Source organism: Camponotus floridanus, unplaced genomic scaffold (assembly GCF_003227725.1).
Source record: "Camponotus floridanus strain SB8 unplaced genomic scaffold, Cflo_v7.5 scaffold70, whole genome shotgun sequence".
NCBI classification, from domain to species: domain Eukaryota; kingdom Metazoa; phylum Arthropoda; class Insecta; order Hymenoptera; family Formicidae; genus Camponotus; species Camponotus floridanus.
The window spans coordinates 202,357-223,271 of NW_020229839.1; the positions used below are offsets into that span (position 1 = coordinate 202,357).

General features: G+C 27.5%; 2 protein-coding genes across 5 annotated transcripts in view; one reads left to right on the forward strand and one right to left on the reverse strand.

Annotated features, from left to right (window-relative positions):
- The window catches only part of LOC105257284, a 37,593-nt gene that overhangs the window by 1,410 nt on the left and 15,268 nt on the right, over window positions 1-20,915 (forward strand). The window contains exons 4-10 of the mRNA XM_025413891.1: window positions 197-301; window positions 391-575; window positions 734-955; window positions 1,430-1,495; window positions 1,796-1,940; window positions 2,019-2,196; window positions 4,066-4,214. Of these exons, the coding sequence (XP_025269676.1) occupies window positions 197-301; window positions 391-575; window positions 734-955; window positions 1,430-1,495; window positions 1,796-1,940; window positions 2,019-2,196; window positions 4,066-4,214 (1,050 nt within the window). The remainder of the gene's footprint in view (window positions 1-196; window positions 302-390; window positions 576-733; window positions 956-1,429; window positions 1,496-1,795; window positions 1,941-2,018; window positions 2,197-4,065; window positions 4,215-20,915) is intronic.
- LOC105257298 (vascular endothelial growth factor receptor 1) lies at window positions 6,205-18,792 on the reverse strand. Of its 4 annotated transcripts, none has more exons than XM_025413888.1 (22): window positions 18,564-18,792; window positions 15,456-15,592; window positions 14,910-15,090; window positions 14,669-14,793; window positions 14,095-14,242; window positions 13,784-13,920; window positions 13,223-13,397; window positions 12,838-12,961; window positions 12,383-12,558; window positions 12,146-12,312; window positions 11,920-12,058; window positions 11,476-11,631; window positions 10,792-10,977; window positions 10,333-10,475; window positions 10,091-10,259; window positions 9,897-9,997; window positions 9,617-9,767; window positions 9,298-9,522; window positions 8,952-9,120; window positions 8,190-8,433; window positions 7,490-7,927; window positions 6,205-7,197 (listed from the first exon to the last, which is right to left on the reverse strand). In XM_025413888.1, the coding sequence occupies exons 1-22, from the start codon at window positions 18,775-18,777 to the stop codon at window positions 6,532-6,534; spliced, it is 4,371 nt and encodes a 1,456-aa protein (XP_025269673.1). In that variant the 5' UTR covers window positions 18,778-18,792; the 3' UTR covers window positions 6,205-6,531. The 4 variants fall into 4 exon arrangements, with proteins under 4 accessions (XP_025269673.1, XP_025269671.1, XP_025269675.1 ...); XM_025413886.1 differs by having other exon boundaries at window positions 8,190-8,466; XM_025413890.1 differs by having other exon boundaries at window positions 18,468-18,683.

Sequence of the window (20,915 nt, forward strand, 5' to 3'; positions counted from 1 at the left end):
AATAGCATATATTGTGAAAATTAATTCTTTCTTATCAATTTAACTCCATGTCATGATTAACATTTTTTTTAAATTTATTATCGTGAGAGAAATCATTCTGCCTATATATCAAGGAAAGAATCATTATAATTATATATTAAGGTTAACGTTGTATAATTTAATATTAAATAAAATAAGTTGTACAATATTTTGTTAGGTGACGAGAAAACTATAGACATGGGTATTATGCAATCAGGTGATATGTTTGGTGAAGTTGCACTATTTCATTCAATACCGAGAACATCAACTGTGATTACTAACAGTTAGTAAAAGTGAATAAAATCATAGATTTGATGATACATATATTATTTAGATTGAAATTCATATTGTTTTCCTACAAATATCATTTAGCATCAGTCGATTTGCTTCTAATTAGACGAGATGATTTCAACAATATCTTACGCGATACCTTGACAGAAAAATGGGACGTTTTGCGGGACGCATTAGTTCATTTCAATTATTTCAAAGCATGGGACGAAGAAACGGTACGAGAGTGTTGTATTCTAAGCAAACTGAAAGACTTTAAGCCTAATGAGGTAAATAATCTCTCTGGTGTAATAATAATTTTACGTGAGAGATCTCTCGATTATTTCCCCGCATTCTTGATTATATAATATAAATCTAGCAATAAGATAGTAAAATAGAATACACATAAAAAAAGGAATAATAATAAGAATGTCGATAAATTTGGAAGGTCCTGTTAGGCGATGGAACAGGCATGGTGAATTACGTGCATTTTGTTTTAAGTGGCGAGTGCCGTCTTATCGAACATATGCTTGTTCGCGAACGTCCTTCTTATCACGGAACACAATACGAATTATATGATCCCGAAATTTCTTCAGGTCCGCAAGAACAACCAAAAGAAGTGTCAAAAAAATCTGACAAACTGCGTGAATTAAATTACAAATTTAATCAAGTACGAATGTTATAAAAATATGCTAAATTTCCTGTAGACTAATCATTACATTTGAACTTTTTTCCACTTGCACTTGTATTTTTTTCAACTAACACATACACTTGCACACATTGCATTGTGTTGATCTTTAATGTGAAGAAAGCATTTTAAATAATAGTCTTTCTCTCATACATAAGCTTAGAAATAATTACTTGGTTTATATTAACATTTTTTTAGATATATTGTATTTTTTATAGAATAAATTAGCTTGCATTTATTCCGTAAAGGTACAAGAGTATTTTACAAAAGTTTTGTTTCTAGTGTTGTGTAAAATTGGAATAATGTGTAGAGAAAGTCTGTATTAACTAATGATCGTATAGCAATTAGTTATTTTAATCATTATTAGAAAGACATTATTAGAAATTTGGTTACTTTTAATCGTTATCAATTAAAAATTCATACAATATGTTTAATTCATTTTTTTTATTATTACAGAGACCTGCCAACACAGATACAGATGTTGATCGATTAAGTATAGTTACTACTACGCTTTTGGACGTCGTAAGTATTTACAACATAACATAATATCTTATTATTTACAATATAACATAATATATGTCTTCCTACCTAAATAGAACCACCGAATATTATATCGAATTATATTATAATATAATGAAATTATAATTTATTAAATTAAAATAGCTAATCAAGTAATATATTGAGATAATTGATTGAAGTTTAGAATTCAATCAAATTTATTGAAGTAAAATAATTACATTCAGATAAATTCTATTCGATTCATTATTATAATTTAGGACGGTTGAGAAGTTTGCGTGTGTTAATAGATATTGAAAAATCAAGGTTAAAGGGTGGCATGAAATTACTGATGTCGCAGCAATGTTGATGCGAGAACCATCTATTACGTCTCAGTTACGTTATCCGAACGACGTTCGTACTATATTTATGCAAGTATGCACTTTTTCTCGAGGTGCATGTTTCGGTTTAGGTGAGAGATAAATGATATAACATTCTTTTCTCCACCAATGCGTATTGCGATTCAACAAACCAAACTTTATAAAATTAGGAGAGAAAATGCTTCATCGAAGAATCGTAGCGATTACACCGGTACGATGTTTTCTTATTCCCCGATATTGGTTGCTCGAGCACAATCGTGCTAATATCTGGGGACGCGTAAAATTGTTCATGGACTCAAAGTATCCAACTAAGAAGCAATTATTCAACGAGTTTCTCCTTAATCGAAAGTACGTTAAATTGTATCAAATAATATTTGTTTTTTTTTTAATTATCAATCACGATTTAGACAAAAATTATTGCTACTACTTTGGTTTCCATTTTAGATGGATGTCATACAAGCAAAATTTAGTTGAAGATGTTATTAAACGACGTGGTCGCTTTCGTAATAACACAACGATACATGACGTTCCGTATTCTATCAGAATTACAGATGAGATAGATCCAAAAATATAATTATTCATTTCGCGATTTTTATCGAGTTAATATTACTTTAAATTATACAAATGTATTATATATTAAGACAGATTAATAAAATATGAAAATTATATATAAAAATAAAGAAAGTAGAAGTAAATAATAATAATCGACAAATTGTATAATTGTACATTTGCAAATCAAGTGATTAACTATATATAATATTAATATTTATGTTCTAGATCAGATGATCAATCTTTACTAAAATATAATTAACTTTCATGACCAAAAGATACATATCGATCGACCATATTTTGTTCTTTGTTATTCTTTTTTTTTTATTTTACGAGAAAGAGAGTTTTTTTATTAATGGAAATAAATAAGTATCGAACAGTTATTTTTTTCAATTAATAATTAGCAAGATATCCAATTCGTAAGATACTTTATAAAAATATTTATAAAGATATTTACCTTATAAAGATATTTAAAAAAATATTTTGTGTCAATGCTTCTGATGATAACTGTTAATAACAATGAATACGATGATATTTAGTTTTTCATTTTTAATATATGATATATTTAATTTTTAAAAATCAAAATTGACACATAAGAGCCACAGCGCGATAGTTTGAGCACAGAGAAGAAACAATATTTCCTTCTTTTTTATTATAAGTTTATTACAAAACTCTAATCACATTAACTAAAAGGCGAACGTTTCGGATCATATTTGATGCTTTTTCAGCGCAAAAATATTAACAGATTATATTACATTAAACGCGACGACACACATTCATACATTTCATCATCGAATTTCAAATTGATATGAAAGACACAACGGCATAAAAAGGCGGAATCTGATTTGTTGTGATTGATACATTGGCATTGTATCATAATATCCATTTTATAGAATAAAAAAACATCGACTATTTTACAAGATTATTTACAGAAACAGCATTATGTTAAATACTTTTACTATGTTCATACCATATACGAAATTTTAGATTTAATATTTATATTACTGTTACTTTTATGAAACTATGCTTAGAAGAAGTTATAGAATTTATATCACATTTTTTGCAAGATCTATCAAAATGAGAAAAGATTTATCAAAATGAGAAAAACATATATAACTTACTTCACCCAACATTATCTTAATATATACACGGACAAATATTAACGGACGCTATTGAAACAATGAATAGGCATTTGCTATTAACAGTAAAAAAGTTTCCTTGTCGTATTAAGCATTTGCTATTAATCTTTGTCGAATAGGCATTTGCTATTAGTAACAGTAAAAAAGTTTCCTTGTCGTATTTCTTCGAGTAAAATCGATAAATGTGACTCAATGACAGTCGTGATACACATGACCACTTTATACTTCTTACAACTACACATGAGGACACACGCATACATATGTATGACAGATACAGCGGACAGGTTGCCAGATCGCGTTAATTACCTTTGCAATTTAGCGTAAAAACGATGAATACCAGAACACCATCGTATTTAATGCAGAAGCATTTTCGTTTCTCTCATGCTTTGCCGGATTCTCACATGTTTGCATGTTGCTTAATGAACATTGTTGAACGCGAGTGCGCGCGAAAATAGACCCCGGAGTTCTTCGAGAACCCAATTCTCTACTATGTTCTATGGTCACTTTCACACTGAATCTCTTGCTGTAGAACAGGAACCATCCGTTCGGTTTCTCGTTTGAGTACAACTTATCGAAGACATCATCTCACGTCTGACACTATACGCCTGCTAGTACCAAGAGTTACCTACGTCGAACTAATTCTTCATAGTCTTGCATGCGATCGGCCTACAATAATAAGTAAGTCAAGTTTTTATTACAAATTACACAATCGTATAACTGAGATGTTTGCTCCGATTTTGTAAAGATTACTCATGTGTCTGCTTTATATAATTATTATTTTTTTTTATATAATTATAAGATATATTCTTTTATATAATTATAGGACATATTTATATGTTAAATATTTTTATAAAAATATTAAACGTGATAGGTAAGGAAAGGTGACAGAAAGACACTCGTTAACGTACGCTTTATTTTATGCACTGTGAAATGAGAGATGTGTCAATCGGCTTACACAAGAAATGCGTACTGCAGTTGAAGAATAATAACGAAAGTGAGAATAATCTGTTAACATTGCGCCGAAGAAGCATATGGTCCGAAACGTTCGCCTTTTAGTTATTGTGATTTGAGTTTTGTAATAAACTAATAATAAAAAAGAAGAAAATATTGTTTCTTCTTTGCGCTCCAACTACTGTACTGTGGCTCTTATGTGCCAATTTCGATTTAATTTTTAATTATTTGAGCCAAATCCCTAATTGTTGTATTTAATTTTTATTTCAATTAATTAGAGAACTGTGCAATATATACGTTTGTACTATTATTGAATTTACATTAAATTTAAATTTTATATAAATATTTTAATACATTTATTGATATATAGTTGAAATTATGTCGAAATAATAATCATAGACTCGTCAATAATTTGTATTTGTTAATAATTTGTATTATTTACTTTCGATTAGAATTTCAATTTTACTTGAACATTTGGTTTTCAATGTCACATCAACTACATATTTTTAACTGGATAAAAATCATATCGTGATTGATTAAAAATCACACTGCAGTCGATAGATTTGTTGTACATAAATATATATCATACTATATATCATACTGCTCAAATAATATTGATATAATCATTATTTAATTTCTCAATCATTCCCATCATTTCAATCATTATTTTCTTTTTTATAGAAATAAAACACAAGAATATTAGACATTAAATGTTTAATATACTTCACGCTTGTACAAAAAAATTGTTCTTAACTTAATATGGCTGATTTCCTAAGGATAATTTTCTAAGTTTTGAAATAATTCTACTTCAACATATAATATTATACATATAGTGTTTACAAAGCAAAGTGCAAATATTATGAGTATTAAGTACAAATTGACAAGAGATTTTGTATGTATCTTACGTTATATAAAATATATAATATTATGCAATATTTGAATTTTTCATAATTTGCTTATTTTGTGGAAAAATAAAAAAGAACTAAGTCTTGCGCGCAAATATATTTAATAAAATAGAGAAATAAAAAACTAAAATGTTAATGTTTTGAATAAATTATAGTATCAATAAAAATATCTTAGTAATGAAATCGAAATGTGCAATGCATTTTCTTACCATATATTATATAATATACTATATATTACATCTGTTCGTTTTAGCTGCACTGCTGCACTAGTGCAATTAGTTAGAGTGAAAGAAAGTATGTTTGTCTTTTTCTAACTTATTGCACTAGTGCAGCAGTGCAGCTAAAACGAACAGACCCATTGTTTAAGTATTCTATATTGTACTTTGCATATGATATTGTGTATAACGAGAAAAATTTAATGTGATAATATTTTACAATGTTATCTAATATTCTAAAATATTGACTAATTAGCTATTAGATTCCAAAGTCTTAATAAGCAACAGATGAAGATGCTCAACAATCTGATTACTTTACGATACATTTTATATACGCAATAACCATACTACTAAAAATTAATTCTTAATTTCAAAAAATGCGTTTATCGATAAAATATAATTTCTTCACAATAAAATTTTATTTTCACGAGTAAACTATTTTGCAAACTAAAAATTCATATCATATAAATTGTATTAAAAATGAATAATTAATATATATATATATATATATATATATATATATAAAATAGAAGATTTTAATTTTCTTATATATATATATATATATATATATATATATATATATAAAATAAACACGAATATACTGATAATAAGTCTTTATATGTGTTCTCTGTGATATATATTCATAAAAAGTATTTCTTTTATTTCTACTCACTGATTCTTGTTGATGTTATTAATCACCATGGCACATTGATTGAGAAACATTTCACGAAATATTAAATTATGTGTTATTTCATATTATTAGATACTATGTATCACAATAATATTATGACATATGATTATAATTATAAGAGTAGAAAAAGTCAGTCCAATACAAAATTACAAATAAATCACTAAGTCACATTCAGTCCTGTTTTTAAAGCGTAATATTCACAAAAATATACGATTGAAGTCACTATAAGCGGACTAAACACGCTGGTCCATCTCGCGGGTATTCATCATCACGTAGCTAGGATTACTGAAACCGTCTGGTACACCTAATCTTAAATCGCTCTTCTGTTTCGGCATGTTCACATAGTTATCCTGAGTACTGATGATGGGTGGCACATAGTCCTTCTTCGAGTCCGCATCCGCTCGATGAGCCGCGTCGTTCTCATCCATGTCATTCAGGTCGATCAGATGAAGATTTCGCGGCGCGTTGCAATAACCGGAATCTCGATCGATGGACCTCTCGGTCATCTGGTTCTTCATTGCTTCTCTCTGTCGCGCGAATTCTGCTCTTCGCTCTTGTACATTAATCGGCTTCAGATAGGGATCTTCCTCATGCTTCAACATGGGCGACAATTCGACCGCATCCTCCGAGTCTGATGCGGGCGACGGGAATTCAAAGTGCGAACGATCCTCATGTGGTCTAGGACTAAATATTCCGGACTCATTTGTCTGACAGTTGGGACTCATACACAAGTATGACGAATCTGGCGCGCCCTCCGAAAATGGTGAGTTCGCATAATGTCCCGGTGACGATAGAGCCCCATGATCCGGCGCGGACATCATCGTTAAATAATCATTTTTACCACTCTCCAGAATCATCGTGTTCATATCCATATACGGGGTATTCAGACTGATATAATGCTGGAACAGAAAAATATAATGCTTTTATATCTTGCTTAAAATGCAAGTAATTATTCATAGAAAATTTAAATATATATAGTGCTTTGGATATTTATTTTTAAGCAAAATTATCTCAAGCTTGTTGCGATTGAATTATTAATAATATATCTTTAATTAAAATATTAAATTATTTAATATTAGTGATAACTTTCTATTGATGTTATTATGTTGTTCTCTTGAAAAATTGATTTAGGTATATATTATACCTTTTGTATCATGACGCAATAATCTAATTAAATAAAAATTAACTCACCGATTTCACGCTTTCCTCCAATAAATTACCAATGCTTTCCACGAGGTCTGTAAAACTTGGACGTAGGGTGGGTTTAGCTTTCCAACATTGCGACATTATTTCATATATTTCGCGAATGGAATACTCCGGCTGTTCCATTCTGTAACCCTCTATCAGTTTTTGATACAATTTCTCGGCTTCCATGCTGGGATACGGTGTTTCAGACAGGGTGAAAAATTCCCACAGAACTATACCAAAAGACCAAATGTCTGACTGCGTCGAAAATATTCGATCTCTGATTGATTCGATGGCCATCCATTTTATAGGCAACGGACCATCACCTTTCTTTTTGTAATTATCATCTTTATACATAGTTTTTGCGAGACCAAAATCGCAGATCTTTACTATATTATTCTCGCAAAGTAAGATATTTCTTGCCGCAAGATCACCGTGCAATACCTGATAACGTGTATTATAATATTATTATAATAATATGAAAACTGAATATTTAAATATAACTTAAACAAATTAATTCTTTTAGAAATGTAATATTACAAACTTATATAAAAATTTTATTTTAAATTTAAAATTAACTCTAATGTTATATATATATAATGTTAAATTATAAAATTAATTAAAATATTAAAACTTAAATTTGTGTATGTGAATTGCGATTTATCTCGATTATTTATCTATTAACTTTACAATTATCCGATTTTACCCTTCTTTGGCTGAGATATTCCATTCCCCTTGCTACTTGAAAGGCATATGATAAAAGATCTTGAGTGCAAATCGGCTTGAGATTTTGGTCTTTGTAGTCTCCACGATAATTTGTCCTCCAGTCTGGTTGAAATGAATTATTGCTGAGGACGCAGCCATCTGGCGAAAAGTTGATCTCCTGAGTGTCCGAGCTTGTTCCCGGACAATAGTGTACCACCGTATCGGTGCCTGAATTCGCACTAATACTGCGAGAGAAGGATAATGCTGCATATTTTATCCTATCATATGGGCAGAAGAAAAAAGGAAGAATTTTGTTAAACCTCAGCCCCTTGCATGCATCAGTGCATGTGTATGTATGCATTACTTATGTTAGTACTCAGAATACACATTCATATGCAGGATGAGATTTCTGAAATTAAAGCTCCTAAGATTTGATGTAGAATTAAATAATACACAAAAGTAGCATTAGTGTATAGAAATATGTTGAAAAAACTAATTAGAAATATTAATTTTTCAATCTATAATTTGATTAGTATTATCTAGGACATTGTTTAAAACAAAGAAAGAATATTTGCTTTTAATTAATTTACATCCACATTTTACCAAAACCGTTTAAGCAATGATCGGTAAAACATAGTTTAGAACACATTTAAAATATTTTTTGAATGTATTATATTGTATATATTTATTAATAAAATAAAAGACAAGTACGTTTATTAAGACAATTGATGATAATAGAATGTTTATAAAATATGTTTCTAACCTGTTATTACTACTGATACTAGCTGTTCTCGTCAATATATCCACACCGATAGTAAGATCGAGTTTTCCAGTGTTGGGGTCGATTTGATTAATAAAATTGCTTCTATGCTTCAAAAGGTAATTATGCAAATTTCCGAACCGACAATATTCGACAATCACCAATAATTCCCCTGTAATTCGTTGTAATATAATATTTTAATTTTTAATGATTTTTTAATAATTTTTTATTTCTATATTTGACATGTCAGAAACAGATATATTTAAAATAGAATACCAGTTAAACAATGCTTTTAATCATTGTTTTAATATAATTTTTTATTAGTACGAAACATTTCAGTAATACGTACGTTTTGAAATATTTTTAGTGCATGCACCAAGAAGATTGACGACGTTTAGATGCTTGCCAAGGTGCACCATGATCTTCAATTCACTGGCGAGTGCACGAACATAAGTCGGGTCGGTAGTTCGACGTACCATTTTCACAGCGACAGTTGTGACAGTCTCATTTTCGCTTATTCCTTGTGCTTCTGCTTTCATTACAACTCCAAAAGCACCACTGCCCAATTGTTTTCCTAAAAAATTAGTTAGAATGTTTCTATGTGTGTTACATTATAATTTGAATATTTATCTGATTAAATTTAAACTCTAGATTAAGGCAGCGCTTACCAAGTTTCAATCGTTCTCTTGGGAACTCCCACTTCTTGTCATAAGGAAGTAATTCCGCTTGATCATCAACCGTCAAATCTGGATTTAAACACTCCAGAGCACCTTCTTCAAAGTGCATAAGACCTGCTTCCATTAATTCTTTTCTCATTTTCTATGAAAGAATATAAATTTCATTTTATTAGTATGTTATACTTTCCATAAAATTTTATCGCAATATAATATCAAATTATATTTTATGTATAATTTTATATGAATTAAAGAAAATGAAATATATAAATACCTTTTCACGACGAACCTTAATCGTGAAAAAGATTGCTAAAATGACTAAGGTGATACCTAAAATAGCTATTGAAACAGCTAATATGACGTCAAGCTTCTGCACTACAAAAAGTTTTTTAATTTTTAATCTATGTGCCCAATGATATTATTTTCTATATATGATATATATATAATTTTCTAGATATCTTTTCTTACATTTTGCATTTTTCACCATTATCTCCTGATAAGTTTCATTTGTGCCTAATCGATTGATAGCGCGACACGAATACCTTCCACTATCATATTCCTTAAAATATTTGATATTAAGTTCTTGATAATTAAATTTGAACAAATATTGATCGTTTTCCACTAACAATACATTGTCCTACAAATGATCGAAAAATAAAATATAAGATATATTCAGTTTTATCAAACAAAGATAATTACATTACATTTACCTTATACCAAGCAATTATCGGTTTCGGCATCCCATCCGCAAAACACTGTAAAATGACCGTTTTATGACCTTCGGCAATTACGTCGATATTTTTTACTATAGTCTCGTTCATATTAGTTTTGGTAAAAAACGGCGATACCGGATCTATAAACAGCATCAATTATATGAAAAAGATAAATTACAATACATTTTTCAATAGAAATTAATTTTAGTTAAATATAATAGATATATCTTTTATAATAAACGAATTATATTATAATCTGGCTAATAATTTCATATCTAAAACATTTTTTTTTAATTTATTATATTTAAAAATTTTTGATAGTTTAAAATAAAATATTTATGTAATAAATTTTTTTTTAAGTTTATTATAATATATAATAATTATAATTAAATTTTTAAGATACTTTTTTTAATACAATTACATTAGATATGTAAAAAAATCAATTATTGTAATTACCATGGATTATTAATTTGTAGATGGCATAATCAGAAAGAATTGGATTACTTAAATCTACATGAGATAATCCATTTGTGTACTTGCCAGTACAAATATAATCCTGAGCATCTGATTCTTGAACATGATGAATTTTTAAAGTTGATCGATACGTGAATAGAGTTTTATTATGTATGATTTTTAACCTATCTAAAAATAATAAAGATTATGATTAATATTTATGTTAAATTATTTTTATACTTTCATTTTTTTATGTATAGAATCACATATATAAATACAACAAAATGTAAAAGTAAAGAGAAAGATAATAAATTAATTATACATAAATACTTCTGCGTCTAAAATAATATAAATATAAATGTGAAATAAAATATGATTTATCAAAAAGAATGTAATCATATTAATAAAAAAATATATAAATACACACACACACATATACATATTTATATATATATGTATTATATATATACATGGACGTATATAATACATATATATATTTTTGTGTGTGTGTGTGTATTATTGTAAATTATATACATAAATAATAATTTTTTTTTACTACACATGCTTTCTCTTACATATGTTTTCTCTTCAAAATGTTAAATTACGAAAAAACTTATAATTTACATATTACGATTAATATTCTAATTTTTCTTTTGATTTATTCAATTCTTTATTTGAAATAATTACTTGTCTCTATAACTGGCGTTTCAGTTTCATTTTCCAATTTTGTCCATGTTAAATCATCTGTATAATTATAAACGGAAGCCGCACAAATCAATTCAACAGTATCGTCTTTTGTTACCAATTCTTTTGGTCCGATAATACCAAAAGCGCCTATTCCATCTGCAAAATTTAAAAAATGAAAAATATTATATTATTAATTTATAATATATTAACTTTTTTAAATTATAATTTTTTATTTACTTTGCATTTTCTAATAAGATAATAATTGTGCAATGACAGATTTTATAAACGAAACAATAAATAAAAATTAATTTAATATTTCGCAAATTTATAATGATGAGATATAGAAATATATATATATTTATTTATTTATTTATTTATATAATATATAATTAGAATAGTAATAATAAAATAGATTATAAGTTTTAGACAAAAGCATCTCCTTACCGGAAACGAAAATATTTTCTGTCACAGCATCGCAATCGAGGGAATTGCAAGCTTTGCATGTTAGTTTTCCCGATACTTCGATAAGCATTTTTGCTCTCGATTCGTATTTATAGGAGCTGTAAGCATTTTCCATTACATCCTGTAAAATCCACAAACATTTTTCATTACAATATATAAATACAAATAAATATTTATTTAAAATCAGGTTCCAATAGGATTGCATTACTGTCAGTTTCACGATTGTTGAATTTTCAAATGATGGATAATTAGGACATTTCATAAAATCCCATGTTATATTTGCTGTAGGATGAGATAATACTTCACAACGGAATTCCGCAGTTTCATTAGGTGCATAATAAGATTCAATCTCTGTTAACAGAGCAGCCGGCTTAGCTGAAATCGATAATAATTAAATAATATATGTAGTCTTTTTTTATATAATCCTAGAGAATAATCTCAATACCTATGATATCAAGTGTAAAATTGAGCTTTTTTATCATGTAATCATTTTTTGCTTCAAGGATATAATCCCCTGCATCCGTTATTGCTAAGTTGTTTATCCTTAAAATAGTAACTGTTGTACTTGTATTCACGAAATACTTTTGACTCGGTGTAATTTCTTGACCTTTTGGTTCAAACCTTTAATTAAAAAAAAAAGATAAATATATATGTGTGTGTGTGTTTAAACATATTTAAAACTTTTGTTGGTATTAATTTATTATACACTAATTAAATAAATAAAAAAGCAGATGATTAAATGTAATTAAATACGCTTTAAAATACATATTTGCGTATATATAATATATATTAAATAATAATATATATTAATATTAAAATATAAAATATACTTTAAACACTGGAATCTTCGTATACATTGTAAGTGAGAAAGAATAAGAGAAGGAGAAACGAAAAATTTACCATTGTAAATGAGGTCTTGGATATCCATCAACGTAAACGACCCACTGTACATTGCCGCCTTTTTCTCCTTGATAATATCTTTCACTATGTTGAGACGTAAGATTAATATACTTTATTTGAGGATCTAAAATATTAAATAATAATATTAGAAATATTAGAAATATTAGAAATATTAAAGATATTAAAATTAAGATTTATAGGCACGCAAAAATACTGCTAGCATTAATACGATTTTCTTTTAATATGTAGGTTCTTCAATATAATGTAACCGATCAATAGAAAGAGACTTACGTTGCATACGGTTATATTCCACACAATCATGTAATTTTCTTATTATAAATAAGCGCATTTTATATAATCATAACTAAATTAATGATAAACTAACCGTGTATCGTAATATTTTTCTTTGTATCCTTTGTGTCATGAATCGATCTAATGATGCATTTATACTCTCCCGCGTCTTCATCCGTGACGTTAAATACCGTCAATTGACACGTAACTAAGAGATAATTGTCGTCGAGCTGTTTCCTAAACTGTTGAGTGCTTACTCTGCTGTTGCTCTGCAATTAAAAAAATACATCATAATGGAAAAATAGGTATGCAAACTTTGATTGCGCGTACATCATTAAAATATACATTTTTAATCCTTAACAATCTATCTTAACCCTCCTTATTGAAAAAAATCAATATGTAATTAGAGAATTTTTTTAGGTTTTCTTTAGGAGCTGTCTAAATAGACATATGAATATTATATACATATACATTAGAATATACACATTAGAAAAATAAATTATATTATATCCTTTTACAAAAAGATTTAAAAATAAAATAAAAAATTTTTATATAAGATACTCACTAAATTTATTGATCTTTCGATACAATTAATTAAAGTGTCTCCAATGTAATCTATTTTTACTGTACGAAATTGAAATAAGTAGTTATTTACCTGTGGTGTGCTCCAATTAAATACATATCGTACAGATGCATCAATCTCAACGGTGCAATTAACGAACAAATCTTGCCCACGTGTAACGTGACGCAAAGTGTCGTCGTGAATTTTTGGATCAGGCAAAGTTTGTCTTACTATATAAATAAATAAATTATATCTTATTTATATTTTACCAAGAAATGTCGGTAATTATGGCTGATACATTGCGCGCTTTCAACTTATGTACTCGTATATATATATATATATATATATATATATATATATATATATATGTGGCAAAATTAACATCTCGAGTTAACCATACTTACGATGTACAGCCAAGACGTAATTGACCTGATGCTCTTCATTATCCTTTTGTATTGAACACTTGTACCAGTCGCTGTCCTTTACCGTCAGATTTTTAATCGTGAAACCAATTCTGGGATCAAATGATGCTTTTCCCTCTAATTCATCTTCCTAAATATTAAACGCGTCGAAATGTAGAAAATAGTTAAAAAAGTATCTAATAGTACTAATGATACTAATGATTTAATGAAAAATGTAAGAAAAGTATATGATAAATAATGATCATATTAAATTAACACAGCTATTTTTAATGTATTATAATGAAGAATTTGAAACAATAATGTGCTAAGGATATTTTTAATATTTTCCGCAAAGTGCGATTTTTGAACTTATCCCTATATTTCTCTAAATTTCTTATTCTAAAAAATGTATATTGAGAGCTTAGACGAATTTGTAAATAACTATAAGTTAATGATCCTATAGAAATTTCCGCATAGATGCTTATGTCACCGCATAATATTCAAATCTTTTTCATATATTATATATATTTTTCTAAGATTGTAAATTATCTTCTGCTAGTCTATTGATGATACTCACGTTGTTGTTGGACAAGTCAGGGTCTAGATCCGGCGATGTAGGTCTGCATGGTATTACAATACTGTCGCCAGCAACAGCGTTCAAATGAGCATAAGTGTCCGCTTCAACGAATAAATTCGTATTAGCTGTAACAAGTTAACGCAATTATTCTATGCAAATTGTATGAATATATTATGGACAAGATATAAGCACAAATATTTTTAATTAATTCACAAAAGAAGAGTATGTAATTTCATCTTACATTTTACATAAACGTATAACCAGTTCACCTCAGAATTATCAAAGAAATTTGGAATTTCAACATTATAATCGGCACAACCGTACCAGCCTGTGTCACCAAAAATGATTTTTGGTCGTTGGAAAATATATTTGTAAACTCCATTTTCCTCATTCTTGCTTATTCTCGGCGTTGAAGTATTAAACTGTTATAAAAATAATGTAAAATTTAATATATATAAATTTTGCATGCGCTTTTAAAATATAAATATATTGTAATTTCCATAGATAACATATAAATAAACATTTTTTATATAGCAACTTTCATGAGATACGCTTCCTACAGCTAACCTATAGGAAAAAAATGAATCTTATAAAAAGATAATTAATCTAATTATTAAAATTAGAATAGTTTAATTTTTTATAGAATTATAGAATTAACCAACTTTTCTCTAGAAAAAGGAAACTTATCTTAATATCTAAAATATAATGATAAAACATACTTGGAAAAAGTCAAATAGGAAAAATAAAAAATATCAAAACCTATTTTAATTAATTTTATAGTGCATACCACTTCTTTATCAAAAGTGTCAGGATAAACAAATTTAAGTGGTGCTGTGCCCGTGCATATAATTTCTAAAAATTCCCCTTCGTTTAATACAATTTCTTCTTGGTTTGGTGAAATAATTGGTTTGTTACTTTCCGAAACTGAAAAACACAAAATTTTTCATGTAGTTTAAATGTGATTTAAATTATTCGAATTTATTATAGAAATATTTTTTTATATGACATAATATATATATCTTTTTTATTTCCGAACATTGGAGCAAATCTTTTAATTGTTCATCGATATTTTTATATTAAGAGTTATTAATGAAAAACTTATATCACAATAACTGTTCTAAATGTTTATGTATAAAGTGAGAATATGATTAAGAGTTTCGAGAGAAACGTCGTCGTGTTAGCCGCAATGTCCTGCGGATGATTGGCTTTATCTGGCTCTCCTCGTTACTCTTCTGTAGAAAAGAACGCACGTGCCGTTTCAGTCTCTTTCTGCGCAAATGTAACCCGTAGGAAGGAAGTTCTTTTTTCCTCTCCTGATAACGTGGTCATATTATCAACTAACTCATGCTTATATAGCAGTTGTAGAAAACACAAGATTGTGAACAATTGAAATTTACGAATAAATGAGTTATTCTGGTTAAATATATGGGTTATATATATATATATATATATATATATATATATATGTATATGTATGTATGTATGTATATATACTATATGTATATATACTACGTCATAGTCTACAATAAGAAAGATTGCATATGATGCAAATTTATGACGGGAAGTTTAGATGTATTTGTGGGTAATCTTTGCATCATACATATAAACATGATATGATTAAAACATATTACATTTACGCTGAATTGCATAAAAATAATGCTACTACATACCTCAGAATATCCTCGTATTATTTTATATCAATATGGTATCGTATTTAAAAATGAAAATATTGCGAGATGATATATAATATATAAGGAATAAAATAAAAACTTATTGATCTTAAAACAAATTTGATTTTTAAATTAAAAGCTGGAGGTTTAACAAATATTAATTTACCGATCAAATCATAGAAGTTTGTTACATTAAATATTAAAGAAGTTCAATAATTTAAACTTTACGTGAGTGTCACATAATAAAAAATATTATAAAATACCTTATTCTATATTTTATTTTGAAAAATTCGTTAATAAAGAATGCACGTGCTGTTTCTCTCAGAATACTTTTCTCAAAATATTTAATATTTTAAAATGTTAATTTTAATTTAATTTATTTTTTTATGCTTTCTTTATATTATTTTATATATAAATAAAATTCATTTAATTAAAAGAAAAATCTCTTGCACATCTCTATATCAAAAAAAGATAAAGGAAAAAATATAGTACAATTATATACAATATTTTAATTAAAACAACTAGAACAATTTATATGTTTGTATTTCAGAAAAAATGTAACAGCGAAAATCTTTCAAAATTTTTGATCTAATATTGAATATGAGAATATCAAAATGTAATTAAACTATTTTTTGGGAAATTTAAATATATTTAAAATGTTTTTAAAAAAATTATCCATGAAAAATTTTTCAAGAAATACTTACAATTAAGAAAAAAAAAAATTAAATTTTATCTTTCACAATTTTTACGTTTGCAAAGAAAGAATGAGATAAAAAGATTGTAATATGACAATATTGTAGTATCAATAATACGCATTTTTTATAGAGCTACTCTCCATATGCTGTCATCGAATGAAATATTTATTGCGAATAAAGTGACTAATGCAACCAAGCATGACTCGATCTATGTAATCAATATCATCGACACTTTTTTTGTAGACTACAGACATTTCAGCAATAATTATTTTTTTATAATTTATCATGCTTTTTATAGAGCATCTTTAGACGCTACATTGTAATGTTGATTGGTCATATTATTAAACGATCTATAAAATTATCGCCACTTATTAAAACGCCAACGTACGCCAAATTCAATGAAATTTTATGATTGATATACTGCTGAGAGATAATTGACTCGAAAGTGCTAGTGTAATAAATAGATGTATTTCATAACATATCTTTATTCGATATAACGTTAACTGTAAGATTATGTCAATTTGTGAATATAATTTAATAACAGTTACGTCAATTGGTTACTGAAATGCAAGTGCTATTGTATACTTTTTTTATTTTTAAATGACTAATACTTGTATAAATAACAAAAATTTACTGTAGTTTGATTTTCTATAAATATTGTGTTAAAAGCTTATCATTTTTCAAAATTTCCTTCATCTAATGGTATCATTAAAGAAAATAATGAGTTAGCTACAAATGAGTTCTTCGGGCATGATTCATTCGAGCATTCGTTTCATATGCTTCATAATATCCATTTTATAAGATAAAAAACCATCGACTATTTATAGAAACAGCACTATTAAATGCTTTTATCATGTTCAGATGTAGCAACATTTACAACAAAAATTTTAAGCAAATACAATTTGCAGTTTATAATGATCTCTTCATACTATTTTAAAACTATGGTTTCAAGAAAGCAGCTACGAAATTTTAGGTCAAGTTTAATATTTATACTACTATTTCTTTTATGAAGCTATATTTAGAAGAAGTTATAGAATTAATATTACATTTTTTTGCAAGATCTATCAAAATAGAAAAACATATATAACTTACTTCACTCAACATTTTCTTAATTAATATATACACGAACAAATATGAAAATATTATCTAAATATTAATTGAGATTTGAAGCATATGAATATATGTCCCTTCTTTCAAATGATTTAAAAAACTACTGAGACGCTATTGAAACAACGAATTGGCATTTGCTGAGTAACAATAAAAAAGTTTCCACGCCGTATTTCTTCGAGTAAAATCTGACCGCGACACCAATAAATGTGACTCAATGACAGCCACGTGACCACTTTATACTTCTCACAACCACACATGAAGACACACGCACACATTTGTATGACAGGTACAGCGCGGGCAGGTATGCCAGATCCCGTTAATTACCTTTGTAACAGAGCGTAAAAACGATGAATATCAGAACGCGGTATCGTACGTAGTGCAGAAACATTTTCGTTTCTCTTATGCTTTACGGATTCTCACATTTTTGCATGTCGATGTTGCTTAATGAACATTGTTGAACGCGAGCGCGTGAGAGAATAGGCCCCGGAGTCGTTCTTCGAGGGCCCAACCACTCTCTACTGCGTCTGGTCACTTTCACACTGACAATGAGTCTCTCGCTGTAGCAACAACTAAACGAACAGGCCCCACCCGGTCGGTTTCTCGTACGAGTATAACTTATCGGAGACGACGTCATCTCGTGACACTATCGGCCTTCTGATGCCAAGAGTTACCTACGTCGAGCTAATTCTTCATAGTCTTGCATGCGATCGGCCTGCAATAATAAATCAAGTTTTTATCGCAAATTATACAACTGAGATGTTTGCTCTGATTTTGTAAAGATTATGCGCGTGTGTAATCTGCTTTATATAATTATTATTTTTCTTTTATGTAATTATAAGACGTATTTATATGTTAAATATTTTTATAAAAATATTGAGTGGTACATGTATAATAATAATCTTTAGCCAATCATTTATTCATGCATTTAAGAAAAAATTACTATTAGTTCCTGAAACGTATTTTTAAAAATACTCTAAATAAAGATACAGTTGTTTACAACCGTTCCCTACGAAAGTCGTGAGTTATATACAATTGGATATTTTAAGCACAAGATTTTTGCCTCTCTCTCCTAAATGGCAATTTTTGATGAGATTATAAAGTGCATTCTTTCATACATTTATCAATTTAAAAATTTTTACAATTTTTTTGGCTAGAATAAATTTTTTTTACGATGAATCTTCATTCATAAAGTTTAATACAGTTTATGTGTTGAGAAGGTATTTTAGATTAACATAGTCTAATTGTGAAGAATAGCGGTTATTCACTTAATTAGCAGAAAGAGTTGGCACAATTAACTTGTTTTCGTTTCTTGACAATAACTTTTTCATATTTTTATTTAATTTAAAATATATACAGCAAGAAATAAATCGATATAGCATTTCAACAATAGGTTCAATAATCAGTTTAGATGATCAGTTTAAGAGATATATTGTTAATATCTGTAAAACTTTTTAAATTATTACAAAGGCTATATAATTGATCATCGGTAGATCATTGTTAATTGTCTGGTACATGTGTTGCAGTTTATGAACGCTATATATTGATGGCGTTAGTCTATCAATTAATTACCTTAATACATACTTTTTAGTACACAATCTTTATTTTAATAAAAAAATTCAAATTGAGATGATTTTTAATGTAATTTTATTTTGTAATTATTTTAAATTTAATGTAAGAAATGACCATAACGATAGAGTATAGATAGAAAATGAATATTATTCAAATTTCAAGATAATATAATACTAACAAGTTAGGTTTAGGTATGATAATATTTGTATTGTATAATAATATATGATAATATATGATAGTATATGATAATATCTATTAATAAGTTTCCTTATGGTAAATCTTCGAGATATTTCTCTATTTCTCAAAACATCAGAGTTTACAATAATCTCCCTAAATATAATAAAGTGCGGATTATAAACCGCAGTTTCCGCTTATGTATCATATCTCTAGACAGTCTTTTTGCATTTTTCTCTGTGCAGCCGAATATTCTCGTAAAGGACTCTCTCTGATGAAATAAAGTGTCTTTGTACAAAACATCATTTCCTTAAAATAATTAAAATTAAAAAAAATATAATTGATATTTTGGAATAGAAAATTAGAAATATATTAAGATATAAAGGATGCCGATTCTAGAACGAAAGAAAAAAATCTAAAATTTTTTGGGATACAAAATTGGTATTTTGAATTAAAAAATTAGGAATATAATAATCATCAACAATTTAACAGTATAATATAATAATCATTAAAAAAAAATTTAAAAGCTACATCAGAATTAAATGTGACAATTAATTGATAAATATAATAAATATGATATCACATGATATCACATATAAAAATTACATTAAAAATGTATAAGAGGGTAATGATAATATTTTTTATTTAGCATATTAAAATAAAATGTATATTAAATTCGTTATTATGAATCATGAAAAGATAGGCAAAATTTCTTTACAACCATTAATCAAAATATTTTCGTAAAGGTATAAAAATCAACTATAAATTATTACATAAAAGTTTGAAATATAGCAAATTTTTTTCAATTTAAAATAAATTTTTTTCATTTTTTCATAATGCATTATATTCGACATATGTCAATTTGATGGACAACGAGTTAAATTATTATCTGTCAGAACAGCGACCCTAAACTTAAGATAGGGTGCTGTAGACCCCGTTGCTATGGGCAGCAACAGATTTTTGATCATTAACGCCCACACTTATCGCGTAGGAACTGCTTTATCAGTGACATATATTATCTCCAAAGTT